Consider the following 20126-nt stretch of genomic DNA (forward strand, 5'->3'; position numbering starts at 1 on the left):
TGCACTTCTGACACCAATTCTAACTAACCCCCATCTGACAAAAAGAAAGGAAACACTAACTTATTCATTTCGGTTCCTTATCTAACAAAGATTCTAATTTAGTAGGGTCAAGGAAAATAAAATTTTTTATCAGAAAGTTTTACTAGGCACTCGGAAACTTTAAAAAAAAAAATTGTCCCTATGGCAAGCACCGTTGACTTCATCTGAATTTCCTACGAGCAGCTGGACCCAATATATTGGTAGTGCCCTCATTCTGGTTGACCTGAGTATCTATCTTAGGCAAATAATATGAAGAAATAATAATTTAATCAAATTCAGTTAACATCAATAATTCCTTAAGATATTGCCGAAACGTATCTTTGGTTCTAAGTAGGGGCATACAAGGAAATTTTCGCAAGCTTTTACTTTTCATTTGGTTCTGCATGGCCAGGGCCGGTCTTACCAATTGTGGGGCCCTGTGCAGACCAGTCCGGCGGGCCCCTCCATCCCACCTAGCCCCACCCTTTGTTGACAAGATGTGTTTTAAACATTTTTTTTTTTAATTTCAGATAAAGACAAATCAAGCAAAACTTGTACAGAAAAACTAATTCAAATATGCACAATGCTATCATAGGAAACCTTTGGGTTTAGAAAGCAAAATCATGTGCATGTAAGGACTGGATAAATTACTTAAAACAAATCCCCTTAATATGTAATACTTGGTTACAATAATGAAACTGTGATTGAATATTCATATAGCAAGCAGCCTGAGCCAACAGATTTATTTTCCACTGAACATAATTAACTTTGTATGAACTTGGCTTTTAATAGTGTGCTGAACTGGACAATGTTGGCACATTTAGACAGAATCTGGACAGTTCTGCACAAAGGAAACCCTTCCCTCATTAATCAATATCTTCTCTGTGAAATAGTAATTAAAAAAAAAAAAAAAGGCTAGTGCAATTTTATAATATACCACTGCATTCCACAAAGCAAAAGGAGCAAGTTCCCACATGCCATCTTTTTTTCTTTTGATGTAGGCATAGGAAAATAAAATTTTAAATGCTCCCCGGTTTCAATCTAATTTGTGTTTAATGTGGGATAAAATGCCATAAGTAAGTAGGTAGAAACTCTGAATGTTGAGCACCTAATTCTCGAAACATGTCTGTTTAGTGGCCCTTTACTAGGAGAAAAAAATTCTCTGCATGAATATAATACTAGGGTATCCCTTTAACCAGCCCCTCCAAATGAGACAATACCTTGATGATTTTTTTTTTTTTTTAACAGTATCTTCCCCTCCCTGCCCCTTTAACCAGGCCTTCCAAATGACACAGATATTACCTTGATTTTTTTTTTGTTTAATTTTTTTTTAAAAACAGTATCCTGCCCTCCCTGTCCGTGTGGATCTTTCCTGCTCCGAAGGCTTCGCTAGACTACCAGGGTGGCTTCAGGTATGTGCCAGGAGGGGAGGCAAGGAGTCAGATCGCGGTAATGGCGGGGAGCGGGAGGGAGTGCTGCAGGGCCCCTGGAGGCGTGGGGCCCTGTTCGACTGCCCCTGCCTAAGACCAGCCCTGTGCATGGCCTCCAATTGCTTATGGAGAGCCAAACTATATTTAATCCCTGAAGTCCTTACAGGTTGCAAAGGCCTGCATTTTTAGTCTCCACCAAGTGCAATTGTTCTTCCATCTTGTCTAATTTAGTTTCAATTTCACCAACATGTTGCACTACCTGGGAAGAAAATTCACAGAATTGAGTCACTGGTTTCTTTAAGAGAACTTCATGCACTATCTTTCTCATAGAGGGGCATAATCGAAAGGGGCGCCCACGTTTTCCTGAGGATGTCCTCGCAGGATGTCCCGGTGAAGGGGCAGGGAAACTCGTATTATCGAAACAAGATAAGCGTCCATCTTTCGTTTTGATAATACGGTCGGGGACGCCCAAATCGCAAAATTTAGGTTGACCTTAGAAATGGTCGTCCTTAGAGATGGTCGTCCCCGATTTTTGGCCATAATGGAAACCAAGGACGCCCATCTCAAAAACGACCAAATCCAAGCCATTGGTCATGGGGGGAGCCAGCATTCGTAGTGCACTGGTCCCCCTGACATGCCAGGACACCAACCGGGCACCCTAGGGGGCACTGTAGTGGACTTCACAAATTGCTCCCAGGTGCATAGCTCCCTTACCTTGTGTGCTGAGCCCCCTAGTTTTCTAACTTCTGAAGATGAATCTGTCTAACCATGATCAGAGCACAAACAGTAGAAGTCTGCACAGTTCTGGCTTTGCTTCCTGATCTCCACTAAGCTACTTTGGATCCATTCCTTCTAAGCAGGATTCCTTTGTTTATCCCACGCTTTTTTGAATTTACCGTTTTCATCACCACCACTTCCCATGGGAGGGCATTCCAGGTATCTACCACCCTCCATGAAAAATTACTTCCTGACATTATTGCTGAGTCTGCCCCCATTCAACCACAATTCATGTCATCTCGTTAGTGTCTTCCCGTCTCTGGAAAAGATTTGTTTGAGGATTAATGCCTTTCAAATATTTGAACGTCTGTATCATATCACTCCTGCTTCTCCTTTCCTCCAGGGTATACGTGTTCAGGTCAGTAAGTCTCAACTCGTACGTCCTGCAATGCAAATTCGATATTTTGGAGGGGGGGGGGGGGACTTGTTAATCAAAACAAAGTTTCTAAAAATTTTGAAGTGTTTTGGCATTATATGTAGAAGGTTAAAAATGAATGTTATTGGTAGGCATTAAGCACCGAGTGTTGTATGGCCTATGTAGCTTGATGCTTTCCTTCTTCTTTTTGTTGAATGTTTATCCTGTTAATAAAGACTTCATGCAAATAAAAAATTCCATCATTTGTCGCTTTTCTCTGAACCGCTTCGTCTTTTTACATCCTTAGCAAGATACCTCCTCCAAAACTGAACACAATACTCTTAAGTGGGGCATCAGCACCTTTCTTCTACTGGTTATACCCCTCTCTACACAACCTAGCATCCTTCTGGTGACGGCCACTGCCTTGTCACATTGCGTATTCACCTTCAGATCCTCGGACACCATCACCCCAGGGTCCCTCTCCTAAGATGAGTTTACCATTCTCTCCCTTCCTATCTGGTATATCTCTTTTGAATTTGTGCACCTCAAGTGCATCACTCTGCACTTGGCATTAAATTTTATAACTACCAATCTTTACAGAAACCAAAAAATCATAAACTTTTTTTTTTTTTTTATAAATGTTTTGTAATACTATCATCTATTGTTAATATTATAATAGTGCTCAGATAAATGCATTATACCAAACGTGGTTCAGGATCATTCTCCTCCATAACACTCCTCCACCATCATCATACTGTGTCCATCCTACCTGCCTAAAATCACTGAATCTTAAAAGGTGACAATCATACAAGTGTGAGCATTACTTATCTGCAAAGATGACACTCCTCGGATGGAATATGCTTTTAAACAGTGCTAATGTAGAGAAGGATCCTGCTCTCTTGTATATCCGCTATGTCGATAAAACCTAATCAGTATATAAGTGCTTCAAATTTAACTTCACCACACAGTTGATAATCTTAGTCTTGTACTCCGTTGTCACTCCAGTCTCATTTTTTGTTGCCTGTTTTCTCTCATTCTGTCTTCGCTCTGCGCTGTTGTTTGTTCTCAAGTATTCAGGCGATTGGCCTGTTTTGAACACTCTAATTTTTTCAAAATTTTGCTTTGTCCACTTTCAGTTCCTCAAGTTATTTATAAACACTTTCTTCAGTGAGCAGTGCAATATCCTCTCCATTCTCAGAAACTCCTTTAGCAGACAACCGTGATCCTTCTCCAGGATTTTCTTCCACATATCCATTCTCAGCATCTTTGTCTACCAATTCCATTCCTATCTTTTCTCCTTTCCCCAATATATCTGAAAAAGTTCTTATCAACTCTTAACATCAAGGCCTCCATCTGTTATGAGATTTTATCTCCAAAATAAAAAGATGTATATAAAAAAGTAAAAATACATAAATATATATTAAAAAAAAAAAAAAATATATATATATATATATATATATATATATATATAATATAAGTGCAAATAAACATAGAAAAACGGCATGTCCTGACTTACCACTGAAATTGCAGAACTCTTAAACGATAATAAGTCTTCTGTATATTCAACTGAATGACAGTGTTCAAAAAGTGAACTTAAAGGGAGTTGGTTGAACAAACAAGCGTGCGTGCGTCGGAAGTAGACAGAAGGCAAAAAAACAGGTGTCATCTCACAATTATCAGTGAGCCTCTCAATAGCATAAAGCCAGTACTAAAAAACAGAGCACAGATCTTAAAATAAAACAAGATCAAAATAAATGATAGCACTTATTATACAAATTGCTAAGTGACTTATGTAGCACTGCCAAATCCTTGTGCAATGCAAAGATCGCTGATAGAGTAGTGATAGTATCAGGTTGAACGGTGCGTAAAGAATTGGCATCGAAAACCAAAAGTGTTTTGAATGTGTATGTGTTAGTGATACATACATTGTAAATCATATCTTACCAAATCTATGGTTAGGCGTTTATAGAGGAAAAGAAGTTGCAGTTATTCAAATTGGAGAGAGTAAAAAGGCTTGACTGTTTGATTCCGAGTATAGCCCAGATTATCCTGCCTTTCAGCCTTGTTTTGCTATTGGTATCTAAATTAAAAGCTGTTTAAAATTTGAAGCTTTTCAATTTCATTTTAAATAAAGAACAGGGTTCAAATTATAAATAGTGAGGTAAGTGATTCTGCAATGTTGGGCCAGTTACACTGAAGATGGTCATGAATGGATTGTAATGAATACAGTATGTTGAAAGAGGATGACCATTACATTTTGATGTGATGAATATAACAGTCTGGATGATGTGTATGGTATGAGATCTAAAGAGAGGTAGAAATTACAGAGAAAAGAATTTTATAGAATAGTATTTTAAAATTGATTCTGTATAATAGAGCAATGTTTTTCAATGAGTTAGATGATCCACTTCTTTGTGCTTTTTATAAGTTTTATTGCAGTACTTTGTAGAAATTGTAATCGCTGCAGCTATGTACATCAAATCACGTCCCAAGCATACTCGAGTTTAAATGTGGCTTACAATAAATAAAACGACAGGCAAGTTTAATCATTGATGGCCAATTACAATCTAACACACTCCATCAATGGGTGGAAACCTCTGAGTGTTCACAGTCTTTTGCAAAATACCGAGTAGTCAGGCTGACCCTTGATTGCCATTGGCAGTGAGTTCCACCACTTAGCACCTTGGTATGTAAAGTCTTTGGAGTGAACTGACTTATGCACACTCATGTAAATCTGGAAGATGAAGTCTAAAGTAGTCCTTAGAACCAGAGGTTATATTGCATAGGGGAATAGTTAAGGGCTGCCTGTAATCTGGTGTCATGCTATATAATATTTGAAAGACAACAACACAAAATTTAAAGATAATCCTGGCTTTAATGGTCAGCCAGTGCAGCTTGCATAATAGAGTGACTCTATGAAAACACAATACGTTGAGGACAAGCCTAGCTGCTGTATTTTGGGCTGTTCGCAGCTGTTTTAGGACACCCTCCTTACATGCAGCATAGATAGAATTGCAGGAATTGAATTGAGATAAAACCAATGACTGAACTAGCAGCAAACGATGTCAGACAAGCAATATGATCTGATTCACCTCAGCTTCCAAAGAGATCTGAAGGAATTTTTCACTACCAAGGAAACCTGAGGCTTGAATGTGAGTTGACTATCAATTAATACACCCAGTATCGTAAGCGTATTATCAGTAGTAAAATTATTATATACAGTATAGTTGAAGGAGTCACAAGAAATTTAGTCATCTCTATTTAACTTAAATTTAAATTTGGAAGCCCAGGATTCCAGCAGATGAAGACCGAGCCTAATCTAAGGTACAATTTCTGGAAGACCAGTCTTGAAAGGGATTATAGATTGTGACATTGTCTGCATAAATGAAAGTGCAGAACCCCGCTGCCTACAGTCTTTAACCTAATGTAGCCATCATAACATTGAACAAGATTGGAGATAGCGGCGAGCTCTGTAGCACTCTGCTGTCAGGAGACCAGGATAGTGAGAGAACCTGACAACTTCACCTGGTACAATCTCTAGATTTTAGGAAACCGTGGAACCATTGGTGAACCTTCCCACACAGTCTAAATTGGTCCAACAAGCCTAAAAGCAACTCGTGATCAACGAGGTCAAAGGCACTTGACATATTAAATTGCATCTCTAAAAATGTAAAGCCTAGACTGATTGCTTTCCTAAAATCAGATAAGGTGGTCAAGACTCTCGGTACTATAACAAGATCTAAAGCCTGACTGGGATTTATGCAAGAGGGAGAAAGAGGAAAGGTGATTCATAAGCTGAGTATCAACCATTCTCTCCATTACCTTAGCCAGCACTGGGATAGAAGCTACAGGCTTGTAGTTGATAATGTCTCCTAATGAAGCCGAGGTGCTCTTAGGGATTGGGGTAAGTATTATGTAATCTTTCCCCTGAGGAAAAGCGCCCTGAGTTGGTATAAATGAGATGTGAGCTTGATGAAGGTCAATGAATCCTGTCGGTGTGGTTTTTAATAAATAACTCTAACAAGCATCCAGAATGGAATGTGAGGAAGAATACTTCTTGAGAGAGGATCTGACAGTCTCATGAGTGGGTAGCAGAAAGGAGGATCACAGCTGCCATACCAGCATCCAGACTAGGGCTGCTTGATGCAAGGTTAAGTTTTACAGCCCCCCCCCCCCCCCCCCCCAATTTTAGTTACTTTTGTTGGAAGCACGTGGCTAATTGATTAGCAGAGGGAGTGGCTTCAGTTAATAAATTTTTGGTCGACAGAAGCCTATTAAGAAGGTTAAAGAGATGGATATTTAAATGGTTGTAACCAAGTTGCTCTTTATAGTAGAGGGTTTTAGCTTCTACATTCTTCCTTACAATCCCTGATAGCCTTCCTCCAAAGCATTTTGTTCTTGTCAGATTTATGTTTGAACCACTTTCTCTCTCATTTTTTACACTGCCTCTTCAGGAGTAGAATATCTTGGTTGTTCCAGGGTGACACCCTGTGAGTGAGTTTGGGCAAAACTCTGATGGGAGCCATACTGTCCAGGGTAGAACTACATAACTCATCCCACTTACACAAGAAATCCTTGCTGTCTGTGTCTAGAAGCTGAACTATCAAAGATTCCAGACCAGAATTTTACAGGATCAATTCTGCCTCTGGATGTAAAAGGCGAGGTGACATAGACTGAAAAGATCTAGTAGCTTCTTTCCAGTAAAGAGTGAATTAAAGAGTCTTATGGGCTGACCAAGGGACATGACACTGGGATGGGTCACCCAGGTAGAAATTCTCCATATATACAGTTTTATAAAGTAGCAGATCTAGCAGATGACCTTTAATATGGGAGGATTGGAAATATGGCAGAAAGAATTGCCAGGAGGTGAGAAAATCAAGTAAACTGTCTTTAACATCTCTAGGGTTATCAAGATGCAAATGAATATCACCTACTAATAAAACATTAGCAAGACTGATCACGTGATGCTGTGAAGTCAAGCAATACATTCGCCTGACTAGCTCCAAGGTCCTCCCCACAATTTTCTTAGTATTTTGTTACTTATGAGTTCATTAGATCTTTCCCTGAACTGGTAGCAAATACATGGACAAGTTTGTAGAATGACCGACTAAAATTATGTCCTCAAAACTGGTTTGTACCGATCACACTAGAGGCAAACAGAATGAAGACAAAATAGCGGTGCCAGTTGCGGTTTCTCAATTTACCCCAGCAGCCTTCTCGGATCTGCAACAAGTGGTCGAACAGGCACTGGGACCACGTTTGGAGAATCTTTTGGTACAGAGTACTAAGCGTACTACCGAATTGCAGATGTGTGTGTCTGATCTGGAGGATGGTGCGACGGGATGGCTGTAGAGGTAAAAGCACTTCAAGAGTTGGTGCGAGCTCAAGCAGCGAAACGTGAAGACTTGGGAAACTGGTCCTGCCACGACAGTGTTCGGTTTTGGAGCATCCCAGACTGGGATACCATCTTTTAATGGAATTGGAAAGCTGACTGGAAAATATGCTTTCCCTGCAAGAAGGCACCTGGAAAGGGTGCGTCGCATTGGCAGATGTCAGAAAGGAGATGTTCACCCACGCATTTTTATTGCTAAATTTCACAACTATTTGCACAAAAATGAAACTTTTAAACAATATAAAGCAAAGCAGAACTCTGTGACCTATGATGGAGTGCTGGTCAGATTATTCCACATCGCTACAAGAAAAAGTAAGAAGTTTTATCCCTGTATTCCTTTTTATCCAAACGGGGCATCTACTTTGTTTCTTTATCTGGCTATATTAATTCTTTACCATAATGGCACCTGGACTGTGTATGAGAATTTGGTGGAAGCATGTGACTTTGTGGACATGCTTAAGGATTCTTGCAGTGAGGGGACCTGAACTATTTGGATCTTTACAGCTGTGTACCTTTTTGCGTTTGTGGAGGATCTGCAAAGTGGATTTCACGGGGTCCTCCACCATCTGTTGGTTCTGCACTTGGGTTTTATTTTTAATGTGCTGAAGAATGCTGGACTTACACTAACTTTGATTTTTATTGCAGCGTCCAAAGAGGTAGACTGTTTCTACAGTTTGATCCTTCCTGGGGGATCTAGTTGACTTTGGCCATAATGCATTCACAGTATAGTTTTCTAACTTGTTGATGTGGAAAGGGGGAGGCCAATTTGATATTTTATTGGCATAATTTACATGTGTTGCAGGGAAACCTTGGTTAGCATCGGCTTTGTGATCAGTTGCGCCTAGTGCGTTAGGGGATATGGTGTTAGCATGGATGTTTCTCTGGTTTTGGAGTTTTGGGGGAGGGGTGGTTGGGGGGGTGGGAAGGGGTAAGAGGTTAAGGGTTTTATATTACTGTGTTGAATGCATATTCTGTTCATTTTATGTTTGAATTCTTTGGTTATGGTTGATATGAAGATTTTCATTGTTTATTTATTTATTATCCTGTACGGCATACCTTATGCCCACTCTTAAGGTACTTGAGATACAGATGTACACATTGGGGTGAAGGCTGGGCACCCTGTGTGCTTCAGAGCTGTTGCTGGGTTACCTTTACATCTTTAGTTTTCCTGCAACGTGGGTAGTGCATCACCTAATAAGGTAAAAGTGATGTCCTAGATTGTTTCTGGGGTCACTTCACCTGTTCAGCACAGTAACAACCACAGTGTGGCTATTGCATGCCTGCTGGAGACCAAGTTGACAGACTGAGCATCAGAAGTTGGGTGGGTGGGGGATATATACTTCTTATAGGCGAGTGGGAGTAGCAATATTGATAGGAAAATCTTTACTATGCAGGGTGGAACAGATTCTTAAGGATGAGTATGGCCAATACCTTATGCTTAAAATTACTCTTATTTATTTATTTATTACATTTTTCCACCACGACCAATGTCTTTTACTTACTTGTGGTATGCACTCCTAATCAATATGAAAATTGTTTTTTTGCCTTTGCTCTTGGTGGGAGATTACAGCCAGGTCATGGACCCACTGGTGGACTGGTCTTTGGGGTCTGGAGGTGATCTAACCCGGTTAGACTGGGGTGTACCCTATTTGTGTGCATTATTAGGCCTTGTTGATGCCTGGAGGCTCCTACACCCCATGGAGCAGGACTACGTGCTGGAGCATAGAAAGCATCTGGCCGGGGGGCATGCGACTCTTTTGACATAGTGTCCAGACTCTTCGCCATGGGTGTGGGGATGTACAGATGCTCATGGCTGCATATCTCTATACTATATATTTTTATTTTATTTATTTAATTTTATTTTTGTTACATTTGTACCCCGCGCTTTCCCACTCATAGCAGGTTCAATGTGGCTTACAATTATATACAGGTACTTATTTGTACCTGGGGCAATGGAGAGTTAAGTGACTTGCCCAGAGTCACAAGGAGCTGCCTGTGCCTGCAGTGGGAATCGAACCCAGTTCCCCAGCACCAAAGTCTACCATGCTAACCCCTAGGCCACTCCATTTCATATATACTGTACTATATTACACTACTACTACTACTACTTAGCATTTCTATAGCGCTGCCAGGGTTACGCAGCGCTGTACAAGTTTAGACAAGGGGAAGGACAGTCCCTGCTCAAGCGAGCTTACAATCTAAAGGTAATAAGCTATGTAGTCAGTGTAGGTATCTGGAATGGGGAAGGTGGTTAGGCGCCAAAAGCAAGGGAGAAGAGATGGGCCTTGAGTAAGGACTTGAAAATGGGCAGGGAGGGCGCACGGCGTATGGTCTCAGGAAGTCTGTTCCAGGCATAAGGTGAGGCGAGGCAGAAGGGGCGAAGTCTGGAGTTAGCGGTGGTGGAGAAGGGTACAGATAGGAGTGATTTGTCCTGAGAGCGGAGGTTACGGGTGGGAACATAGGGGGAGAGGAGGGTAGAGAGGTAATTGGGGGCTGCAGATTGAGTGCACTTGAAGGTCAATAGGAGAAGCTTGAATTGTATACGGTAGTGGATCGGGAGCCAGTGAAGCGACTTGAGGAGAGGGGTGATATGAGAGTATCGGTTCATACTGTAGATAAGACGTGCGGTGGAGTTTTGGACAGATTGAAGGGGGGATAGGTGGCTAAGCGGGAGGCCAGTGAGGAGAAGGTTGCAATAGTCAAGACGAGAGGTAACGAGTGAGTGGACGAGAGTTCGGGTGGTCTGTTCAGAAAGAAATGGGCGAATTTTGCTAATATTATAGAGGAAGAAGCGACAGGTCTTAGCTGTCTGCTGGATATGGGCAGAGAAGGAGAGGGAGGAGTCGAAAATGACTCCAAGATTGCGGGCTGAAGAGACGGGGAGGATGAGGGCATTGTCAACAGAGACGGAAAGTGGGGGAAGAGGAGAAGAGGGTTTGGGTGGGAAGACAAGGAGCTCAGTCTTAGCCATGTTCAGTTTCAGATGCCGGTTGGACATCCAGGCAGCGATGTCGGAGAGGCAGGCCGAAACTTTGGCCTGGGTTTCGACTGTGATGTCGGGAGTGGAGAGGTAAAGCTGGGTGTCATCAGCATAGAGATGGTACTGGAATCCATGTGATGAGATCAAGGATCCCAGGGAAGAGGTGTATATCGAGAAAAGAAGCGGTCCAAGGACAGATCCTTGAGGGACCCCAACAGAGAGCGGGACGGGGTGGAAGAAGAGCCATTAGAAAATACTCTGAAGGTGCGATGGGAAAGATACGAGGAGAACCAGGAAAGGACGGAGCCTTGGAATCCAAATGAGGACAGTGTGTCAAGAAGTAACTTATGATTGACGGTGTCAAAGGCGGCAGATAGGTCGAGGAGGATGAGTATGGAATAGTGACCTTTGGATTTGGCAAGGAACAGGTCATTGCAGACTTTAGAGAGTGCTGTTTCTGTTGAGTGTAGTGGGCGAAAGCCGGATTGAAGCGGGTCGAGGACGGCCTGAGAGGAGAAGAATTCAAGGCAGCGGCTGTGGACAGCACGTTCAAGTAATTTGGAGAGGAAGGGTAGAAGAGAGCTGGGATGGTAGTTGGAGGGACAGGTGGGGTCAAGCGATGCTTTTTTGAGAAGTGGTATGATTACAGCGTGCTTGAAGGTGTCAGGGAACGTAGCAGTGGAGAGAGAGAGGTTGAGGATGTGACAGATTGAGGGGTTAATTGTAGGAGAGATGTTGGTAGGAATGGGATCAGAGGAACAGGTGGTGCACTTAGAGGAAGAAAGAAGGCGAGCAGTTTCCTCTTCGGTGATCTGAGGGAAGGAGGAGAAGGAGGCCAGGTTAGGTTGGTTGAGGGAGTGGGTTAAGAAGCCACAGGGAGGAGAAGGCTTGGAAGTGAATTCAAGGTTTATCTTCTGTACTTTATCGCGGAAGTAGTCAGCTAGTGTTTGAGGAGAGAGTGAGGGGGGGGGTGGGAGCGGAGGGTACTTTAAGTAGGGAGTTGAGGGTGGCGAAGAGGCGACGAGGGTTGGAGCCAAGAGAATTGGTTAATTGAGAATAATATACAGAGCTTATATCCCGCAATAACCCAGAAGAGCTTGATATGGTTTATGAAATCAGTAAAACTGAACAATTTTTCCAGGAATATTCAAATTAAAAATAAAACACTTCAAAACTCAGATTTCATAGGACAGCTTGAAAAAAACAAAACAGATTTCTTAAAACCTTATAATTATCCAATCTACGTATATTTGCTGTCAGGGCATTCTAACATTTTGTGGCTTGATAAGAAAAGAGTCTGTTAAAGATAGTTTTATAACAAGACATTTTTTGGACTAGCATAAAACAGCAATAGCGGAAGTCTCTCAGGCCACTATGTCTTTGTGTAAAAGTAACAAGTTTAGATAAATACTACAAGGACACACCATGTATGATAAAGACCATGGTGCAAAGTATGAAGGTGATTCAGGCTTTGATTGGAAGCCAGTGTAGTTCTTTTACCAGAGGTGAAGCTGACTCAAACCACAAATGGCCTTAAATCAAATGAGCATCCATATTCTGCAATGTCTGAAGCTTTTTCAGTAGGCCCTCGATTAACCCCAACAAAGTAGCATTACCTAGACCTAGAACCAACAGTTTAGGAGAGATTGGCAGATGTTCTTTCTTGCGGTGGAATTCTGTTTGGAAATAAGGTAGAAGAGGCTTATGTTGCCTTTATAAATAGGTTTAACATAAGGTGCATTTTTAGAGTTCTTGCATAGGCGAACTGTTATAAAATAAGGTCCTAAGTAGCTAGTTAGGGATCTGATAGCTTTGCTAAGCTAGTAAATATTATATGGCATGACACCGGATTATATGCAACCCTAACTATCCCCTTATGCAATATAACCTCTGATTCTAGGGACTACCTTAGACATCTTTCACATTGCAGGAGAGTGTGTGTTATAAGTCTGTTCACTCTGCTGGCTTTAGATACCATGGTGCTAAGTGGTGGAATTCGCCAATGGCAATCAAGGGTCATCCTGATTACTTGGTATTTTGCAAAAGAATGAACTCTCTCCTCTTTGAGAGGTTTCTATCCATTGATGGAATATCTTAGATTACAACTGGCCATCAATGGTCTGTATTTGATATTTTGTTTATGGCCTTTTCTATTTATTTGCTGTTAGCCACGTTGAACTTGAGTATGTTTGGGATAATGTGGGGTATAAATGTCAAATATTCAGATGCAAGCATGTGTGTTCATGTTAATACATGCTTTCTCCTTTTAAAACATGTTAACCTAGTAAAAGTATTCCCTTTGGTCAACTATTTGGGGTTTTTTTTTAAATTTTATTTTTCTGGAGGCTGATGAAACATTGTTGTATGCATACATTTGTTCTGAATACCTTCAACATTTAAGATTACAACTTTGGGAAATGGTTCCCAGAATAAGTATACTAAAGTTAATGTACAATCATTTTATGTTAGTTTTGTATTTAATTTTGTCTTATGACTATCTCAGTTTTTGTCCTTAATATGCCTACATTTTCATATGTTAGTCATGAAGACATATGCAGTTGCTTTAAGGGTAAGTTTAATTTTTCTTTTGTATAATATGGTAGTTGAATAGATATCATATACCATTCAATATACTGTAGATAAGTCAACATTCTAGAATTAGAATTCATTCTGGAATTTTTTTACATTTTGGACCTCAAAGTAGTAAGGTCACGTGGAGGGACATTTTGGAAAGGGACGTCCTTGCAAAACGGCGGGCGGGGAAACCTGTATTTTCGAAACAAGATGGACATCCATCTTTCATTTCGAAAATAGTCACAGATGTCCAAGTCCTTAAATTTGGACAGCTCTAGACATGGACAATTTGATTTTCAGCAGCTTTCAAAACCAAAGACGTCCATGTCAAAAACATCCTAATGCAAGCCATTTGGGCATGGGAGGAGCCAGCATTTGTAGTGCACTGGTCCCCCTGACATGCCAGGACACCAACCAGGTACCCTAGGGGGCACTGCAGTGGACTTCATAAATTGCTTCCAAGTACGTAGCTCCCTTACCTTGTGTGCTGAGCCCTCCTTCCCCCCCCCCCAAAAAAAAAAAAAAAACCTACTACCCACAACTGTACAGCACTACCATAGCCCTTATGGGTGAAGGGGGGCACCTAGATGTGGGTACAGTGGGTTTGTGGTTGGTTTTGGAGGGCTCACTGTTTCCTCCACAAATAATTTTTGTAAAGGTGGAAGAGATTGTTTTGGATATTTAAAGATCTCTTTTAGAAATTTAATAAACATATCTCTGGGGGAAATATATTTAGTCTGAGGAAAATTCAATATACACAGATTTAAAATCTTCATTAAATTCTCCAAGTTTTCAATTTTTCGATGTATTACTAAGCGGTCTCCTGCTATTTGAGATTGTTGTTCTTGTACTTTAACCAAATTTGATTCCAATGAAGTTTGTTTAGTAGAAATAATTTCAATCTTTTCTTTAATGTCTTTTACTTGCGTAGAATTATTCAATGAAACTGTAATAAAAGAAGCACAAACCTTATGCAGGGCCTCAAGAGCTGACCAGATAGATTCCAATGATATTTCCTGGGGTCTCACCAGGGGCTGAATCGCCGAGGCACACAGAGAAATTTCCTCTTGCAAACCAACGGTTTGAATCCTTTTCGCTGCTGCCTCTCCCGATGCCATTCCTGGTGAAAACTGATTCCCTTCCACCGAACTCAAGATGGTCTCCTCTGCCACTTCCTCCGGTGAGGTCTGCCGCCCCTTTGAGTTGCAGCTTGCATTGGCGCTTGGCACTACAGCCCTGTCTGGCTATGGCGGTGGGGAGGTAGCTGGTCCTAATGGGCTGAGCAAGATTTCGCTCTCCTGACCGGGGCTCTTCCTTGCCCTGGTAGCGGAAACACCCGTTGGGGTCGACACCAAAAATGAGGAGATGGACGTTTGTCCCGAAGAGGGGGCCACTAGCTTCAGGAGGGGAGGTCTCTTGGGCTTACCCTTCCTCTTCGGCATGCTCATTATTGAGGAAAAGGTATTCTGGCATCCATCTAACGGTTGTTAGAATACGCTTCTGAAAGAAAGTTCTTTTGGTTTGTTTGATTGCGTATTTGTACTTGCGGTGAGACTGTTTCCAAGCTGTGAATGTGAAGATACTTTTTGACTTTAACCAAGCTCTTTCCACTTTCCTAGTTTGGAGTTTTAGGGCTTTCAGGTCTTGAGTGAACCAAGCTTTAGATTTGTGACTGCAGGCAGATTTGAGTTGCAAAGGAGCCAGGTCATCTAAGATGCATTGACATCTGCTAACCCAACGCGCAAGGTAATCAAAGGAGTCTGCGTTCGGTTGCCAGTCACACCCATAATTTTGTTTCCAAAAAGATGCCGGGTTGACTTCCCCTCGTGAAAGAATAGAGGAAGGCTCATCAGGAAGTGGCTGGCTAGACTTCCACCAGTTGATCGTAAAACTCAACTTGTAGTGGTCTGTCCATGGGGCAGCAGACCATTTTATATTAGACAAAGGACAGTATCGTTGAGGAACTTATAAGTAAGGAGATCAAGAGTGTGACCTTTTATGTGTGTCGGATGCATATCGGGATATTGAAGATCCAGCAGTTGGAGGAAACTTAGGCACTGACAAGCATGGCTTAATTAACAAATTTACAATTTTAAACAATTGCTTATGAGATGTTGCAGAGTCAATTAGCGAGTTGTAATAATCACGTTTAGCCTGTAAAATTCTAGCATTATAACTTCCTACAGTTCTCCTTCCTTTCTTAATAACCAAATCCTGGACTTTAGACCACTGATGTTCCAAAGACAATGTTGCTGTTTCAGAGCTAAAAGATTAGAATTATACCAGGGGGCATTAGATATGGGAAAACAAGCTTTGGCTTTAACAGGAGCTATTTGATCAAGCACAGTGATTGCAGTATCTTTCCAATTTCAAATTTAAATTGACTACTCACCCCCTTCCTCAAGGCTAGGAATTAAGAAGCTCCAAAATATGCCAGGATCAATCTTTCCCCTGGAAACACACTATTTCCTGCCCATAAAAGTTGATCTAGCATGGGTGCAGTTCTTCCAATTTAAAGAAAATTCTTAAAAGAAATGGTCTAACCATATAATTGGAGTGCACGCTGAATTAGTTATCTTATCTAAACCACCACCCCTAAAAGCCAATAAATCTATCCGAGGGCCCATCAAATGCGACTGAACAGCGTTATAAAGTTTCAAACCACCCAGTCTAAGAATTCTCCGACTGAGATTACAAAGGAGAGTTAATATCGCCCAATAAAATACATGATCAAACTGGATGATATGAACTGGTGGTTGCCCAGTTCCCAGCATGTCTGTGGGACTAAAATATTTGATTTTGTGACTACAAATACTTTCAGTCCTAGGAAACTTTCCTCCAGGTACTAGACATATGCCAGTATTTTTACAGTAGGTAGTACCACTAAGGTACCTTTTCACTTACTGCCTTTGGCTCCTAGCCACTACCCATTTGTCCTCCTCCCTGTTCCTCTTTACCCTATAATTCCCTTGCCCGTAACGTCTTGTCTGTCTGTTTTACCTAGATTGTAAGCTTTTTGAGCAGGGACTGTCTCTCTGTCAATTGTTCAGCGCTGCGTGCGTCTGGTAGCGCTGTATAAATGCTGATAGTAGTAGTAGTACAGGGACTTTTTTCTATGGCCCAAGTTTTTCCTTATGTTATGTGTTCAATATGATTCGCACCTTTTATACAATGTGTGGTGATACTTTGTTTTATTATTTTATATCCTAAAGGGCATAAATCTAACACTAAAGGATCATTCTCCACTCTTAGTCACGTTTCTACAAAAAATGCAAGTCCTGGTTGAGTTTCAGCCATCCAGTCTTTGATCACCTCTACCTTATTACAAACAGATCTTGCGTGAAAGAATTTGGAAGGGCCTGTTACACGTGTGTGCAGCTTCTGCTTTGTGATGTTGCACAAGACCACCTCAGTCTGTTTTTTTCTGAAGCTGGTAAGATATACAGGCTCTCTAAATTGTTGAGAAAATCCTTGTTCTCTACTGTTGCATGTGAACCTATTTGTCCTTCTAGTTAGGTTTTTCAGGCCTTTTTTTTGTTTGTTTGTTTTTCAAACACTAGAGCTTTCTGCCTTTCTCCTTTTGTGAGCTTGGTGACCTACCAGGGCTTACGTTTTCAAAATCAAGTTTGATTTCATAGTTGCTGGTTTTTTGTGGTCTCACCCTCCCCCCTCCTAAAAATAAAAAAAGCCCCAAGCAGCTTAAAAATGCTAACAGTACAATATGTATCTGCACCAGATATGGTTTTACAATTGATTGGTACTTCTAGTACTTTGGGCCCCCAATGCCATTTCTCCACCAGTGTCATGGTATCTCAACGTCGTCCTCACCCAGCTGATGAAAGCTCCTTTTGAGCCACTGAATTCCTGCCATCTGAAGTATTTAGCCTGGAAGGTTGTTTTCTTGGTGGCTATTACTTCAGCTCATAGGGTCAGTGAGCTTAAGGCCTTAGTAGTGGGTATACCTTATACTAAGTTTCATCACAACAGAGTATTCCTCTGCACACACTCTTAAGTTCTTAACCAAAGGTGGTGTCGGAGTTCCATCTGAATCAGTCAATTATCTTGCCAGCATTCTTTTTCTGACCTCATACCCACCCTGGTGAAAGCAGTTTGCACACCTCAGATTTCAAGAGAGTATTGGCCTACTACATGGAGCGGACAAGGCTCCACAGACAATCCACCCAGCTTTTTGTTTCTTTTGATTCCAACAGGATGGGGGGTCGCCATCGGGAAACATACCATTTCAATTTAGCTGGCAGATTGCTTTTCCTTCACTTATGCCCATGCTGGTCTGCCCTTGGAAGGCCATGTCATGGCTCATAATGTCAGAGCCGTGGCTGCATCGATAGCTCATGAGGTCAGCCTCCTTTGAAGAAATTTGCAAGGCTACGATGTGGTCTTCAGTCCACACATTCACATCACACTACTGCCTCGAGTAGGATACCCAACGCAGTCAATTTTTTAGAATCTGTTTGGGGTCTAGAATCCAACTCTACCCTCCTAGGCGCATTTTATTCTGCTCTGGGCTACACCCTCATTCAGATTGTATATAGTTATAGGTTAACCTATATTATGTCCTCGCCATTGTGAGGCTCAATTAATCAATATTTGTTGTTTTGGGTGAGCCTGGATGCTAGGGATTTCCCACTTGTGAGAAGATAGAAGCTTGCTTATCCTCACAATCCCATCCACCTCCCCTTGGAGTTGTCGTCTTGGTTATTTTTACTTTACTGTTAAACTTGAGGGGTGTTGGAGCACGGCTTGTGGTACATAAAACTCTATTTTTAGCTTTGGCAAAATGCCGAACTGGGCAATACAGATCGGCATCACCCACTTGTGAGAATATGAAGCCTGCTGTCCTTGGAGAATACCTGCTACAGGTAAGTATCTTCACTTTTTCTTAATTTCTGATTGTTTTCAGAAAAAGAAATGAAGACCCATTGCGACTAAAACAAGTTTTGATACTGGCAAGTTGATTGAGCTTTTCATATATATTTATCTCCCTGTTTTTTTTCTGTTGAATACAATCTGTGACTAAGGAATCCAATCTGCAGGGCCTTGTATCTTTCTTGTCCTTGTAGAAAACAGGTTACCTGTAGCAGGTGTTCTTTGGGAACAACAAGATATAAGTTTTCACATATTTGCCCCTTTGCGCTGTCTCCTGATCAAGCTTTTATAAAGGTTGTGGAGGTCTCGTGTGACAAATGCATATGTCAGAAGCTCTTTCAAACATTTCCAGAACTTTTCTACCAGCAAAGGCTTTTCGCCATGTGGGCTCCATTGAGTGATGACATAAATCTGTATGCTGCTGTTCAAAGAGAACACTTCTCTTTGAATAGCAGCATACAGATTTATGTAGTCACTTGTTTTTGTGTTTAAGTAATTTTAAATTAACTTTTTCTTTTGCACTGATGGTTAATGTGGTGTGGTGGATTCAAGACTGAACCTATAAATTGTAGAACAAAGCTTTGTAATAGCTTAGATGTAATTGTTCTATACAATAACTACCAGTGACATAGACTAGAATACTCCAGAAACAATTTAAGTATGGCTCTGATAAAAGTTGTACTTATTAATCCAAGGAAAATGGCAAAAGAAACCTGTGTGTGAATGTAAGTCACCAATATACTCTGCATCTACTACTACTTTCAGGAACAATGAGCCACATAAGGAAAGACTGATCACTGTTTGAGAGAATGGTGTTCTTTCGTGCTGTTTATTTCCATTAAAATCAAGTAGAGGAGGTAGCTAAATTCTGCCTCTGAAATATGTTGGCTGAGTTGTGTGTAGAAGCTTTCTATATGGATATAATATCCAATTTGGATATAATACAGGGCTAATGGCTGTCTTAGTAATGTGTGAACTCTCTTCTAACAGAAGTAAACAAAAATAATTTAATTCTTCACTAGGAGATACACTTCTAGCAATCCAGGCACCTTCTGGTACACAACTAGAGGTACCAATTCCTGAACTGGTATGTAAGAATCATTGTTTACCTTCCTCTTGGGAAACGTCAGCTGATTGGGATAGGTTTTCCATTTTAGGAAATAGAAGATAATGAGTAGAACTGGTGTATTTATGAAACTGGCTAGACTGAGAAAATTTGAATTAGTACATTATATTCTCCAAGGCAAGCAGGATTACGAGTCCTAACAGCATGGATAATGTCACCAACAGAGCCCATGGGGAAAAGCTTCTCCAGCTTAGTAAGTACAGCATGCTGTTGCTGTTGCTTCACCTTGCATGCATGCTTGTTGCAAGAGACCACCTTGGTCTTAGTCTTGCTATGTAGCCAGTCAGATGAGAGGGGGTGGGGAGGTCTATGGGCCTCTCAGTGCAAAAATGCTAGTTAGTGTGCATGAGGAGTTACTTCTGGTGGAATTCTGCACAACTGTGCAATGCAGAATTTGCACAGAATTCCCCATCTCCACAGACTGTGCATAATTCTACATTTCCCATTCAGAATTCTGTGTGATGCAGCACCTGACTGGTTGACTCAGCTTCCCTCGTTTCTTCTCTCCTTTTTGTGCCGAAGAAGGGAGGTGCTTGGCTGCACATCGAGACACTTCCCCCCCCCCCCCCTGCTGTCTTGGTCCCCAG

General features: G+C 41.3%; 1 protein-coding gene across 1 annotated transcript in view; it reads left to right on the top strand.

Moving 5' to 3' along the window:
• Positions 1-20126, top strand: part of E2F5 (E2F transcription factor 5) — a 95394-nt gene that overhangs the window by 47935 nt on the left and 27333 nt on the right. The window contains exons 4-5 of the mRNA XM_030216101.1: positions 13478-13521; positions 19436-19500. Of these exons, the coding sequence (XP_030071961.1) occupies positions 13478-13521; positions 19436-19500 (109 nt within the window). The remainder of the gene's footprint in view (positions 1-13477; positions 13522-19435; positions 19501-20126) is intronic.

This window comes from Microcaecilia unicolor, chromosome 1 (assembly GCF_901765095.1).
Source record: "Microcaecilia unicolor chromosome 1, aMicUni1.1, whole genome shotgun sequence".
NCBI lineage: Eukaryota > Metazoa > Chordata > Amphibia > Gymnophiona > Siphonopidae > Microcaecilia > Microcaecilia unicolor.